The following is a 15,762-nucleotide window of genomic DNA, read 5'->3' as shown; positions in this document are numbered from 1 at the left end:
GTGGAAATGCATGCAGCTGACCTGCTGCCATAGGGAGATTGTGCGCCGTGATGCGATGACACTCGCATCACGGCGCGCCAGGACCTGTGATGACGTCATACTAACGTGACCAGTCTGTAGCCAATAAGGTAATACAACATTCACACGTGACTGGTCACATGGGTATGACGTCACGGTCACGGCAGGTCCTTCTAGCCAGAGGTGCTTACCGGGGGAACAGCAATTATCGGACGGACACGTTAGCAGAAGCACTGGGAGACAGAGTCTGCAGGACGTCGCAGGACCTGTAAGTATGATCATAATGTTTTTTTAATAACGTGCTTTTTTTTTAACAGCCCCTGGACCCGAACGGTTACATGAACTGTAACATGAACATCCCAGAAAGCTCATGTTCCTGGTCGTGTGCACGAACACCATGTGTTCAGTACGGACACCGAACTTTACAGTTCAGGTTCGCACATCCCTAGTCCTGAGACCTTCACATATTGCTAAAAGGATGGGACAAAAGCACCGACCTGTGTATGTGCTCCTTTTATCAACTTTCTTAGGCCCCCTTCACACGTCCGTGATACACGTGCGTGTTTGGTCCATTTCCGTATATACCAGAGACACGGCCAAACGTGCACCAATGTTAATCTATGATTGTGGTCACACGTGCGTTATTTCATTATGTCCGTGTGTGCGTGTCCGTGATCTGTATGTGTTTGCGTTTTGCACGGATGCATGTCCGTTATCTGCACGGAGCACGCACACGTGGACACAATGAAAGTCTATGGGTATGTGCACACACGTTAGTAAACACGTATGCATCTACCTATAGTCCGTGTCCGTTTGGTGTTTTTATTTCTAGTGATGTCGGCCATTCTTTCTATTTCTGTGTATGTCGGTCAATCTCCCTGAGTCCGTCGGTCGGTCTCTCTGTCTCTCTGTCGGTCTCTCTGTCTGTCTGTCCCTCTCTCACAGTCTATCGGTCAGTTTCCCCCCCTCTCTCATACTTACCGTTCCCCGATCCCCGGCGCGGCGCTGCACGGCTTTCTCACTGCTGCGGCGGCTTTTACTATTTTGAAAAAGCCGGCCGCTCATTAAACAATCTCCTATTCCCTGCTTTCCCCGCCCACCGGCGCCTATGATTGGTTACAGTGAGACACGCCCCCACACTGAGTGACAGGTGCCTCACTGCACCCAATCACAGCAGCCGGTGGGCGTGTCTATACTGTGCAGTAAAATAAATAAATAATTAAAAAAAAACGGCGTGCGGTCCCCCCCAATTTTAATGCCAGCCAGATTAAAGCCATACGGCTGAAGGCTGGTATTCTCAGGATGGGGAGCTCCACGTTATGGGGAGCCCCCCACCCTAACAATATCAGTCAGCAGCCGCCCAGAATTGCCGCATACATTATATGCGACAGTTCTGGGGCTGTACCCGGCTCTTCCCGATTTGCCCTGGTGCTTTGGCAAATCGGGGTAATAAGGAGTTAATGGCAGCCCATAGCTGCCACTAAATCCTAGATTAATCATGTCAGGCGTCTCACCGAGATACCCTCCATGATTAATCTGTAAATTACAGTAAATAAACACACACACCAGAAAAAATCCTTTATTAGAAATAAAAAACACACACATATACCCTGGTTCACCACTTTAATCAGCCCGAAAAAGCCCTCCATGTCGGCGTCATCCAGGATGGTCCAGCGTCGCATCCAGCTCTGCTGCATGGAGGTGACCGGAGCTGCAGCAGACACAGCCGTTCCTGTCACCTCCACGCAGCTAATGAAGACAGCCGCGCGATCAGCTGAGCTGTCACTGAGGTTACCCGCTGTTACTGGATCCAGTGACAGCGGGTAACCTTAGTGACAGCTCAGCTGATCGCGCTACTCACCTCATTTGCTGCGTGGAAGTGACCGGAGCGGCGGTGTCTTCTGCAGCTCCGGTCACCTCCATGCAGCAGCGCTGGATGCGACGCTGGAGCATCCTGGATTCCGGCGGACATGGAGGGCTTTTTGGGGCTGATTAAAGTGGTGAACCAGGGTATATGTGTGTGTTTTTTATTTCTAATAAAGGATTTTTTTCTGGTGTGTGTGTTTATTTACTGTAATTTACAGATTAATCATGAAAGGAATCTCGGTGAGACGCCTGACATGATTAATCTAGGATTTAGTGGCAGCTATGGGCTGCCATTAACTCCTTATTACCCCGATTTGCCAAAGCACCAGGGCAAATCGGGAAGAGCCGGGTACAGCCCCAGAACTGTCGCATATAATGTATGCGGCAATTCTGGGCGGCTGCTGACTGATATTGTTAGGGTGGGGGGCTCCCCATAACGTGGAGCTTCCCATCCTGAGAATACCAGCCTTCAGCCGTATGGCTTTATCTGGCTGGCATTAAAATTGGGGGGGACCGCACGCCGTTTTTTTTTAATTATTTATTTATTTATTTTACTGCACAGTATAGACACGCCCACCGGCTGCTGTGATTGGGTGCAGTGAGGCACCTGTCACTCAGTGTGGGGGCGTGTCTCACTGCAACCAATCATAGGCGCCGGTGGGCGGGGAAAGCAGGGAATAGGAGATTGTTTAATGAGCGGCCGGCTTTTTCAAAATAGTAAAAGCCGCCGCAGCAGTGTGAATGCCGTGCAGCGCCGCGCCGGGGATCGAGGAACGGTGAGTATGAGAGAGGGGGGGAAACTTCAGTCACTCGGGGGATTAGCGGTCACCGGTGAATCCTTCACAGGTGACCGCTAATCAGTACTCGACACAGACAGAGCCGCGGTATGAGGATAAAGTCGGGTGAAGTTCACCCGAGTTCATTCTCATCGCGCAACTCTGTCTGCTGTCAGCCGACATTTATAAACGACATTGTGCATCACACACACGGACATTCCACACGGACATTCCACACGAATATTCCACGTACACATACACGTTAATTCCACATGCACACACGGACGTTCTACACACAAACATGGCTAGCATACGCAATTCACACAGATGCCACACGGACCATAAAAACGGACACAGAAACGGGACACGGACCCGAAAAACGGCCCGAAACACACGTGCGTGTTTTTCACGGACGTGTGAAGGGGGCCTTAGGCTGTGGACAAAGTTCTATACTGTCTTATGGTGTCACAGAAGCACTGATCCACCTCCTTCATACATAATGTATCTTTCTACAGTGAGCCTCCAGTGAACTAACCGTTGACTCTTGCCTTGTCATGTTTTGTAATAAGCATGTCATTTCTCATTTAACATCCTTTTGTTGATGACTATGTCTCTTTGGTTCACTTTGCCTTTAAAAAAAATGTGTAGAAAAAATTTTTTCAGCAATTTAAAAAATATAAAGTAGTAAGTTTATAATAAAAAAAAATATTTTTAATGGTATAAAATATCAAATATAATTTAAAAGCTTTTGATATGTTCCACTTTTAAACACTAGGGGGAGCAGCTGCTGAAATGTGCCAGGAAAACCTAGTGTGCTATAGCTCACATTACGATTGCTGTAAAAGTGGGTGGGGTCTGCTGTATGTGTGTGATGTCTCCTCCCATTCTGGGTTTTTGCAAAAGAATAAGTGAGGATAAAGTTTAGGATCACAGCACAGACAAATATTGTTGGTGACTCCACTCCATCATAATACCGAGATGTGGACAGTGTCACCGAGGACGGCTGGTAGCGCCACTTCTGTTAGTTGGTGCTGCTCGCTGCATTGCAGTGTGACTTGAAGGAGGCCGGATACAGTCAAAACGTGTAGTGTTTTTAAATAAAAGGTTTATTTTTTTTTTTTTTTAGATCTGCACTCATTGGATGGATTTCCTTCTTCCCTTATGTTGGAAGTGCCTTCTATCTGTTTTTTATTATTTTAAGATGGATAGTCTGAAATTTGAGACAATTTGCACTCTCTCCATGATGGCACTATACATGTCTGGTGACTGGTTTCTCTTTATATCTATTCACAACATTGACATTTTCAAGAATCCACTTACGAAATTTAAAGATAATTTACCCTCATAAGTTAAAGGGCATGTCACTAAATCGACCAATTATGATCTACAATTCACATACTCTCTGTTTTCATATTCTAAACCAGGTGAAGTACTTTCAAAATTGGATCCTTCTCGATTGTAGCGACAGGCCTTACCAGAGCCATTCCTAAATGTTCCATCCTATTTAGCCTGGTAGTTCAGGATGACTCTGGCATTAAGTTACCATGTACTAACCGATCTTTCACGCTACTGCCACGTCAATACTTAACTGATGGATTGTTGGACACCAGCGTTATATGGGGTTTCTTAATAGTGACAAGCAGCCTTGACATAACTATCCTTGATAGTATAGCGAGGATTATCCATGGATGGAGTTGGACCTGCTGAGAAAAGTAATGACCCTTAGATCAAGCAGGGTACATGTTAACTGTGAAATGACTCTGGGCTCCCGCGTCTATTGAGTTTGTTGAATAAAGTGCTCCTGGACTAGAAGCCACCCAAGATCTTGTAAGAAGGTGCAGACAACCTCTTATCACTGATCTGTATAATGGCGGTGGTCAAACTGAGAACTTTGGTTTAAGTGACTGACCTAAGATGGTGATTGAGCCAACCTAAGTCATGCATCATCCATTGTGAGTTACTAATGGTTGTGAATTATGCCATGAGCCAGGTTATTTGAATGTCCCTATTAATGTTGCAGTTAATAAGTGCTAAACTTTGTGTCTCAACTGTCTGTGATGTGTAACCGGCAAACTACGTATCCCAATGTGAGTGTACAGTATGTGCCTGGATTGTGCCATTGAGTTCCCTCAATGAGTTTTGATGCTACTTATTTTCATTTAGTAAAAAACACAGCATCTGAGGCCTCGTGCACACGTTGAGTATTTGGTGAGTTTTTTACCGCAGTATTCGTAGCCAAAACCAGGAGTGGAACAGTGAGAGGAAAAGTATAATAGAAACACAAGCACCACTTCTGTACTTTTTACCCACTCCTGGTTTGGCTACAAATACTGTTGTCCGTTTTTTTTTTCTCGTACCCATTGACTTGCATTTTGGAGTCTCGTCCGATATACGCATGCAATCGTACAATGCTGCAGTCTGATTAGAGCTGAGGAAAAACTCACAGATCTGTCCTGCCTCATTGCAAACATTGGACTGAGTGCAATCCGAAGTTTTCTCACATTGCACTGGTCTGATTCATATGCTAGTAACTCCAGCCTCTAACCGCTCTCTAATTGCCTTTTTGAGTAAGGCTATGTGCGCACGTTGCGTCGGAGTACCTGCAGTTTATTCTGCACGTTTTCCTTCCCTTGGTTTTTGAGCAAATGGCTTTTGACCATTTTTTAGCGCTAAAAACGCATGCGTATTTACCGCGTTTTTAGTGCGTTTTCAGTGCTTTTTGCCTGCTTTTTCACCTAGTTTCTGCAGATGCGTTTTGTAGATCAAGACACTGAGAAATAAAGTTGGAATAGTCAAAAAGAATGAAAAAAGAGAAAAAAAGGATAAAATTTACTTTTAATAAAACTATATGGAAAATTATCAATTTTAATGAAATAATAGCGGTTATGCACATTTTAACAGAAAAATAGGTAAAGATTATTATTTTTTAGCATTTAAATTTTCGGTTATTGTGTGTGTGTAAAGGAACTTTATAGCCCTTTAATTTTATGCCAGAAAAGCATGCGTTTTTGAAGCCAAAAACGCAGTGGAAAAGCAGGTAAAAAGCATGAAAAACGCAGGAATTGTGCCTTTGGTTGCATTTTGCCATTTCTCATTGACTCCAATGTTAAGGAAACGCTGCAGAAATGGCAAAAACAACTGACATGCTGCTTCTTTTTCAGCATGGTTTTTGACCCAAAATATGCAAATTAAACGCTGCAGAAAAAAAAGCAAAGTGCAGACAGGATTTCAGCTTTTCCCATAGACTTTGCTGGAAAACAAAAACGCATGCGTTATAGCACAAAAACGCTGCCGCTAAAAACGCTGCGGAAACGCGGGAAAAAACGCAACGTGCGAACATAGCCTTAATGTTCCCATTAAACTGTGAGTTGAATTCTTTGTTTAGGGTCACAGGCGCCGCATATTCCATATATCTTACAACCTTCTGCTAAAATTTTCTGATGAGGGCCCATCAAAGCTGATTGAAGCCAAAGAGGCACAGCTTTCACCTGAGCAGATTGAGCTCCATACAGGGCAGGAGCTACTGTAGCTGTGTGATTCAGTTGTCACCTGCCTCAAAGGCTACGTTCTCACATCCAGCTTTTGGTGAGTTTTTGATGTTGTAGATTTTCTGCCTCATTTCTGCATCTATTAGGTAAATTAGATTACTTGAATTTTTTTTCATTGCATTTTTTTACGTGTTTTCATTACGTTTTTTTTTACATTGGGTTTTTGATGCTGCTGTTTTTGTCTCTTTTTGGAATGTCATGTTTTATATAATAAGCTGCTTTTGTTTTTTATGCTTCCAAGTATTTGGTTCTGACAAAACTTTATTGATGCAATCATTTGCGAAACAAATGTGTTTTTAGGGAATTTCTGCAGTGCATGCATTTTTACCTGTGGATTTTCTGTGTCTAATGCAAATCTATTGGGAAAATGTGCACATAAAAGTGAGTGTACCTGCAAGAGAAATGGATGTTGCTGATAGCAAACAAGCACTACAGGTCGGTTTATGCTGCAACAGAAAAGCACAGTAGACATAAGATTTCTATAAATCTCATCCAATTTGTTGAAACTGTAAAATGCTGCATTTTTTGTGCATGAAAATATGAAGTGTCAAAACCACAATAAAAACTTCAAGAAAACCTGTTATCACAATTTAGCATGTTAAAGGGAACCTGTCACCACATTTTCGGCCTATAAGCTGCGGCCACCACCACTGGGCTCTTATATACAGCATTCTAACATGCTGTATATAAGAGCCCAGGCTGTGCTGTATAACATAAAAAACACTTTATAATACTCACTTAGAAGGTCGCTCCGGTGCACAGCAGTCGGATGGGTGGTACCGTTCTTTGGGACCGGCGCCTCCCCTTTCGGCCATCTTGTGGCAATAGAATGCCACAGCGTTTGGCTATGCAAACTGCTCCCTGACTTTCTATTATTCTTTATGTCAGTATTCAGTGTACTAGGTATCTCTTCTGCTGGATTTTCATCCTTTTCCCTTTAGGACCCAAGGGATCTCCTCTTCCCTTCAGTTACTAATCATCTGTATTTCCCCTTGAGTTTAAATACTCATTTTCTCTGGACTTGAGCTGGTGATATTCAGTTCCTTCACAAGCTCTGGATGCAAGCAGGCGGCTTGCACTCATCAGTAGGATCGTTGTTACTTTTTGCTGAACTTCTTACTGAATCGTCTAGAGATAAGTTGTTTGTTGTTTTCCCTTGTTTGTAATCCCTGTGTGTCCTTTAGTGCCTAGTAGGGTTGTCGAAGAGCTCATCCCATCTGCTCCGTACCTAGGGCCCAAATCAGGGTCAGCCTAGGGTCAGGTATCCGACTCAGTGCATAGGTGCATAACATATCTAGGGCAGTGAGGGACCCAGGGCCCAGCGAAAGGCTTGGTCAGGGGTCACCATTTCCCCCTTCCCTAGACACAGGGTTTCCCTTCCCTTTCACCATTTGCTTGGTACTACCCCATACCTAGAGTGACAAAAATTTGCTAGATTTGTTAGTGGATGCCCTGTCACGTTTGGAGAGCGCTTCATGTGCCTAAACAATGGAAACATCCTACATGTGACCCCATTTTGGAAACTTCCCCCTAAAGTAGCGGCTGGCGGACTTTATTAGTAAGATCAACTTCTTTCATCTTCTTATTGTACCCCCAGGCACAGTCTGGTTGGTGGACCTGTGTAAAGGTACCCCGTACAGCGGTTGGGGTGCTGTCATCAACATGTATGGTAGTCGAGAAATGGACATCCCTCTTGTCCTTGTGCTTCACCAGCAGCAGGTTGTTGCTACATTGAGCTCTGCTTTCACTCTTTCTGAGCAGCTGCCCTATTAGCGACCTAGGGAGTCCCTTTTGGTTTCTGTGCACAGTACCGCTTGCTGGCGATTTCAGATGTTGTAATGTCTAAACAAAATTGAATGAAGTCTCTAAATTTGATGCATATCTGATGCCCTGGGATGATGAACCCATTCAGAGGTTAGGTCCAGTGGGGTACATCACCACCATTGACATAACGAAAGGTTACTGGCAGATCCCCATGTCCCAAAGTGCCAAGGAGACAGCCTTCTCTACACCTGACAGGTACTTCCAGTACAGTAGAATGCCGTTCGGGTTGCAGGGGGCCCCAGCCACCTTCTAAAGGGCCATGGACTAGTCATCCATAAGAAGTACGCCGAGGCATCTTTAGACGACGTTGAGTTATCTCTTTCGCTACGATGGCCGCTGAATCCCTGCTCAGCACAGGTGACAGGACGATCGCAGCTTCAAGTCCCCTAAGGGGACTAAGTAAATATAACAAAAAGTGATAACATTTTTTATTCAAAATATGAAAACATATCAACAAAAAAGTTGAAATCACCTCCTTTTTACCCCCAGAGAAAATAAAACAATAAAAAAAACACATATTTGGTATTGTACCTTTCAGAAATGCCCGATCTATCTTAATCCGACCCTTAAAGGGCTTAATGAGGAAAATTAAAAAAATCCAGAAATACATTTTTTTTGGTCACCGCAACATTACAATAAGAGGCAATCAAAACATTCTAGCTACCCCAAAATGGTATAATGAAAAACGTCAGCTCAGGACACAAAAAATATTTATTTGCAATTTTCCAGCACTTAGAATTTTTTCCCGCTTTCCCGTACACTGTGTGGTAAAACAAATGGAGTCATTCAAAAGTACAAGTCGTCCCACAAAAAACAAGCCCTTATATAGCTATATTGACAGAAAAATGAAAAAACGTCACGGCTCCTGGTAGAAGGGAAGTTAAAAACGAAAGCGCAAAAATGGTAAATGGCCACTGTGGGAAGAAGTTGAAACTTGTTGAAGAGGTCATAATTTTAGAACATTTCTTTGCTGAGCACATGTAAAAGGGATACTTTACTAATGGAAGTACTCTGGCAATAAGCTGATGAAGAGATATAATGTGAAGAGAAAACTAGCAGTAAGGCTATGTGCGCACTAGAGCTTTTTACCCGCGGATTTACCCGCGGATTTGCCGCGGAAATTTCTTGAGAAATGTCTGCAATCTTTGTGCAGACATTTCCCAGCAATTTCTATGAAAAAAAAAAAAAGCTGTGCGCACTTGTGCGGATTTTTCTCAAGAAATTTCCGCGAGAAGAATTTCTCGAGAAACTTTCTTGAGAAAATGAACATGTCCATTATTTCCGCAGGTACCCTGCGGATTTCTGCAGTACAGCCTGCAAAAATCCGCAGGGAACCACCCGCGGGAAAATCGCGGCAATTCCGCGGCTATTCCGCGGCAAATCCGCGGCAAATCCGCATGCGGATTTGGTGCGGATTTTTTCCGGAGGTCCGGAAATCTTTCACTCCCAGAAGTTTCTCAAGAAAGTTTCTTGAGAAACTTCACATTTCTAGTGCGCACATAGCCTAAGGGTTTAATTTCCATGCAGTGCAACCACAGGAAATCTTAAAGCGGACCTGTGGCCGTTTGTAATGATCCTATTATATCACAATTATAATAATAATTTTTATTTATATAGCGAACAAAAAGCCAAGCAAAAGGTGTAACCAAATGTGTGAAGACAATAATAAAATATAACTTTTAATATTCCTAATTAAAATATTTTACACACACACAACATAAATGGTTATGAATCAACCAATATAAAATACAATAGAAGATGCTGATGTTATGCAAAGCTCCCACTGTATATGTGATGCCCTGGCAAAACCAGGTAGTCACACAGATTAGGCCCCCGCACGACACCGCTCCCACACAGGGTTAAAGCACCCGACAAAACCCTAGTCACCCCCCCAGTGAAGGACAGGCACACCAGTGGGCGGGACCAGGCAGAACGGAAACGCCCACCTAGGGGTCTGGAGAGCCTGGGGCGGGAAAACAGGGAGTGGAGAGTGGAAGTCTGGAGTTAGAGGAGAGTGAAGATTGGCGTGGAAGGAGAAACTGACAGATGTCAGGGTCGGAGCCCTGACACATTGGCTAGGTCGCAGACGGTGGTCACCGCCAGCAGGAGACGGGAAGACGGCTCGGCAGATCCGAGGTGGACCGGGGGCAGGGTTGTAGCCCGCCGGTACCGACACCGGAGAACCGACCCGGGAACCGTGCACACCAGGGGGTACTCGGACCCTGAAGCCAGGACCAGCACCAACGGCCTAGTTAATTAACCGATTGAGCGCAGGACTCCAGGTCCTGTCCCAACCTAAATCCCGAAAAGTAGACAACCACCGACAGAGAGGGATAGGGCATCCACCAGGGCCCGGTAGATCCCACAGGTCAGCATCTGACGGGCACGGCTCCCAACCATAGGACCGGGAGCGGACTCCTTCGTTACACACCGGGAAGTCTACATAAGAAAACACAGAGTGCAGAGGAAAGGGGCATTAACCACCAGAGCGGGTGTGGGATCAGATGTACCCGTCTGCGGCAGCCGGCCACCATCACTTTGGTTTACCAAAAGACTTGTGTGATTGATTCAACAGTGAGTAACTTACCCGGCCTGACTGGGTGCGCTGGCCCCTGCCTTTATCCTCCCCTGCACAGAGACATTGGGCCCCAGGGCATCCATCCCTGCCCACGGAGGGGTTAACATCCAGCTGCCAGCCCATCGCCCTTGGGAGCCCCACAACAGCAGCGGTGGTGCTACATCTCACCACACACCGTGGGTGGCGTCACATACAGTTTTCAACAACCCCCGTACAAATACGTCCCGCTTTTATTCGGAGTGTCCGCGTGACCCCCAGGTCCGGTAGAGTCCCTCGAGCCATACCGCAGATCCGGATCTGAGCAGCACGGCTGCTGGCACGGGAACGGCACATATACACCCTAAGGGACAATTGGCCATCTTTGTTCTCCTTCTTCTCTAGCCGGTGCATGACGGGTTTGACGTCATCCACACGGATTCAGGTCCTGAGCAGGCGCACTTTGATCTGCCCTGAGCAGGGCAGATCAAAGTATTGTAGTGCGCCTGCGCAGGACCGGCGAGTGTGTATGACGTAGCCGCGTGATGCACACAGGCTTCAGAAAGAGGACGAAAATGGACGAAAGAGGAGGTGCCGGCACCGGAGACACCCATTAGGCCCACAGCACGACCGTTAGGTAAGTATTATAAAGTGTTTGTTATGTTATACCCCCGGCCTGGGCTCTTATATACAGCATGTTAGAATGCTGTATATAAGAGCCTTGTGGTGGTGGCCGCAGCTTATAGGCCAAAAAAGTGGTGACAGGTTCCCTTTAATTTGATACACCAGGAAGCTACGTCGGGGCATTACCGGAAATTGTCACTCACCGGCGCTGGAACGGTAGTGTGAGGCGGCTGGTTTGCCCCCCCCCATCTATTGGACAACACATCTTTTTTGATTTATTTCACCTCAGTGTGTAATGCTGACTAAGTGTACGCTTTGGTCACAATTATGTTGTCATTGTAGGGTGCCTCACATTGCTATATTGCTATTTTTGGGGTACACATTAGTTTGGGCATTAGTTTAGTTTAACTGATGTTATTGTCTAATTAACATCTGTGTATACAGTGAGAGATCTATTTTTGTACCAGCTTCTCTTACTATAATTGTCCCTTAGGGTGTATACAGTGGGAGATTTGCATATCATCAGCTTCTTGTACTGTATTTTACATTGGTTGATTCATAACCATTTATGTTATGTGTGTGTAAAATATTTTAATTAGAAATATTAAAAGTTATATTTTATTATTGTCTTCACACATTTGGCTACACTATTTGCTTAGCTTTTTGTTCATATGATATTGGTGAGCAATTAAACACGAGGGTTTTTTTTATTTTTTTATTTATATAGCGCCAACATATTCTGCAGCACTGTACACTTCAGAAGGACATGTACAGACAATATGAGACAATACAAAATAGCAAAATTCAGATACCAAGAGGAGTCAGGGCCCTACTTGCAAGCTTACAAGCTATGAGGGAATAGGGGAGATGTGACTATTCAGGTCGTCACATGGTACTGCACAAACTGCCCTTCCCGTGCAGTATTCAACCCCCCATGGTTCTGGGTCTCTATCTTGCAGTACTGCCTCCACCACATTCACAAATCCTAGATACATCTTGCACCACACCTGTCAGGCACACCAGTGGGCTGCTTAAGCAGGAATAGGCCCGCCCACCTAGGGGTCAGACAGGGAGGTGGGAGGTATCAAGGAAAGTCGAGTAGGAACCTTCGAGCTGTGAGGAGCTCTGAGGAAGCTGGGAGTTGTAGCTTCCAGGGGAGAAGTAAACTAGGTCGCAGACGGTGGTCTGGACCTAGAGGAGTCGGACCCCCGGTCGCAGGGGATTGAGGGTAGGCTCCTGGAACCCGTCGAGGAAGACAGTCAACAGCCTAGTCTTATCACCGGTCTGGGACCGAAGGCACGTCGGGGTACATCGACCCTAGGTCGGGGAGAAGCTTTAGGCAACCCGGCAATTAACCTGCGGAGGACAGGGCCTTTATGGACTGTTCCCACCAGCTCCAGAATCGGGGCACTAGCGCAGCGAGGGGGATAGGGCTTTCCTAGCAAGCGGCCCACAAAAATCCCAAGCGTGAGCCCTGAGAGTAGGCTCCTTCACTTAGCCATAGTGGGAAGCGGGGCCCGGAAAGCTCCAGCCTACCGGGTCACAACGTACAATCTAAACTTTTGTGCCAGGAGGCAGGTTACGGACCACCGAAAGTGCTGCAGGGGACAGGACCCGGACGAGCTCCCCTTGAGAGGCAACGGCAGTCAGAGACTTGGTTTACCCTGTTATCAGCATCTGCTTCATTGCTGAGTGAGTACCCGACTGATCCCTGCACTGCGTCCCCGCATCACCACCCAGAGTCCCGAGGCCTATACCTACCCATGGAGGGTAACGTCATCTTGATGCCCCACTCCATCACCCCAGGTACTCCCAACGGCAGCGGCGGTACTCCCAGTTACCGTACACCACGGGTGGTGTCACGAACTATACCAAATCCCCTGTAAATAACTCCACTTTTACATTTGAGTGTGGCCCCTAGCCCCCGGGTCCGGAGACCCTCGAGCCACGAGTAATCACCATCCCTGGATCCGAGCGGTTTGATCCGCTGCAGGGGCGGCACAGAGGCACAAAAGGTGAATGAGGGGCAGAAAAGCTTATCATATATGGTCCAGCCATCAATATAATAGGGGAATGAAAACAAGCTACGTGGACCATTCGCCAGCCAGAATAATGCCCCAGCAATAAAACAATACAGCAATTTCAAGTTGTCATTTTTATATTCATTGCAGTTTCCCCAAGAATCATTCATAATACCATCAATTACTCCTTGGTGCTTCAAACTACATCTATTAAAGGCGTTGTCCACTATTTTGGTAATCCCCTTTAATTACCCTTATTCATCCCAGAAAAAGAAATAAGCCTATACTCTCTTCCGGTTCAGCTACAGTTCCAGCGATTTCTGAAGTTGTGTTCTGGGATCCACGTGACATTGTGTTGACACGTGGATCCCGCGATTAATGAGCGCAAGCTACCTTCTCCCCAGCTTCACATGTTTAAACAGGAAGTCAGCACCGTGCTCAAATCCTGCTCAAATGTCCAAAGGTTCTCCCATCATAATGTCACGTTGGCCTTGGGAACGAGGCTTCAGACATTGGTGATAGCGTGGCTGCACCAGAGGGAAGTTCAGGCTTATTTATTTTTATGGGGGATGAACAAGGGGAATGAGAAGGGATTGTCCTAGTAGTGGACTTCCCCTTAAACACAACATAAAAATATAATGTGAAAAAGAGACAAAAGTTCAAATAACCCATCTTAAAGATATCTTATGACTCCATCAACAACTTCAAAACATGATAAACTTGAGTCAGTATCAAAATGCACATATTTATTATTTAATATTGGTACATACAAAAATGTATTTTTACTAAAATATTGTGCCTAATATCACAGTAATTAGATTCCAATCAAAAACAAAGGCTGAACCGTTAAATCCACTACAGGGTCATAATTTTACTTGTTATTGACTATTAATTATGAATCCTGATTAATGATCACAAATTTTATATATAGTACTGAAAAGGTCAACCATATAATAATGAATTCCCAATTCTCTACTATACCTTCAACACAGGTAAAGGGCCGATCACAGAAAAAAGGGGAATTGACAGTAAGATTTTTATTTGTTTTAGTCTTCTAAAAGTGGACATCGCAGTAAAGACATCATTTCATCTACCATAATTTATTTCTTTTCTCTATTTTCTCATTAATCAGGATTCATAATTAATACTCAGTCAGTAACAAGTACAATTACGACCCTGTAGTGGATTTAACGGATCAGCCTTTGTTTTTGATTGGGATCTGATTACTGTTATATTAGCCACAATATTTTAGTAAAAACACTTTTTTGTATGTACCAATATTAAATAATAAATATGTGTATTTTGATACTGACTCGAGTTTCTCATGTTTTGAAATAAAAATATAATGTGTAAGCACACGGCAGTGAGAGAATGGATAGTAACACATGTAAATAACATAGGTTAACATTTGTTTTTATCCAAAAAGTGTAAAACCCATCACACCATGACAAGGTGTACCCAATCCAGATGGTCCCTACTGTAGTAACCCAACTCATTGTGTAACAAGGATTCAAAAGAGATGGGGTAGAGCCTGGATGAATGGTGGGTTGTTACATATGAAGTCTGAGTAGATAAGGTGCCCAGCCCAGGAAATGGCGGACACCCCACCCCTCAAATGTATAGAGTAGAAGAAACTGAATCGAGAACACAGACAAGGGCCTGCACACATCTTAGTATGGGTGTAATGTGTAGCTGCACAATGTACATGGTGGCCACTAACAAATATAACCTAGAATAAAAAGGCTGCCCCTTGTTTTTTGCTCTTTCATGTATAAACACAATAAAGATACAGTGGTACCTCGCTCAACGAGTAACCCGCATAACGAGAATTTCGTTTAACAAGCAAAGCTTTCTGTAAATTTGTAACCCGCTTTACGAGAAAGCTTTGCTGTACGAGCGAAATTCTCACCTCACACACTTCCGGTTTCGTCCATCCACCACACTCTGACCCGCACTTGCAGTCCACACAAGCACACACATGTACGCACAAACACACACAAACACACTTGTACAGTATTCTCTACATAAGTACAAGAACTTTCCAGTCTGATTAGCCTTGGAGCCTCAGGAATGTCCGTGCTGCGAGCTGCACATTTTCTCCTGTCTTTCTCAAGGGTCAGATCTCGGCTATACAAAAGATAACTATTCACAGGAAAGGAAAAGCATACACCTAGTATGATACCCCAACTCATTCATGAATCCAAGGCCTCTACAAAACTGGAAAAGCCAAGAAAAACACATTTTAAGTATAAACATTTTTTACCTTCATGGTGAAGCCTGAGCTTTGCTAGAGCCGAGTGCAAAACGATACTGAAAGTGAAAGTCCCTCCTCAGACACTGCAGTCACCTTTGTTTTGCTTAGTTTTAGCTCTGAAAACTTAAGAACGTATTATACAACTAAACAGGATCTAAAACTTTCATATGTTCATATAGAATGGTCCTTGTCTGGTTAATTTATTAGTTATTTTACATTGTTTTTTTTGTGGACACTAGGAGGAATTTCTAATGTAAGGCCTAAGACACACGGCATG

General features: G+C 44.7%; 1 protein-coding gene across 1 annotated transcript in view; it reads right to left on the bottom strand.

Annotated features, from left to right (window-relative positions):
* LOC142249311 (uncharacterized) overlaps nucleotides 1-15,562 on the bottom strand; it is a 156,754-nt gene extending 141,192 nt beyond the window's left edge. Inside the window, exon 1 of the mRNA XM_075320945.1 lies at nucleotides 15,495-15,562. Coding sequence (XP_075177060.1) covers nucleotides 15,495-15,500 — 6 coding nt within the window. The 5' untranslated portion in view covers nucleotides 15,501-15,562. The remainder of the gene's footprint in view (nucleotides 1-15,494) is intronic.
* Between the last annotated feature and the right edge of the window lie 200 nt (nucleotides 15,563-15,762).

This window comes from Anomaloglossus baeobatrachus, chromosome 8, assembly GCF_048569485.1.
Source record: "Anomaloglossus baeobatrachus isolate aAnoBae1 chromosome 8, aAnoBae1.hap1, whole genome shotgun sequence".
NCBI classification, from domain to species: Eukaryota; Metazoa; Chordata; class Amphibia; order Anura; family Aromobatidae; genus Anomaloglossus; species Anomaloglossus baeobatrachus.
This window is presented reverse-complemented; position numbering and strand designations above follow the sequence as displayed.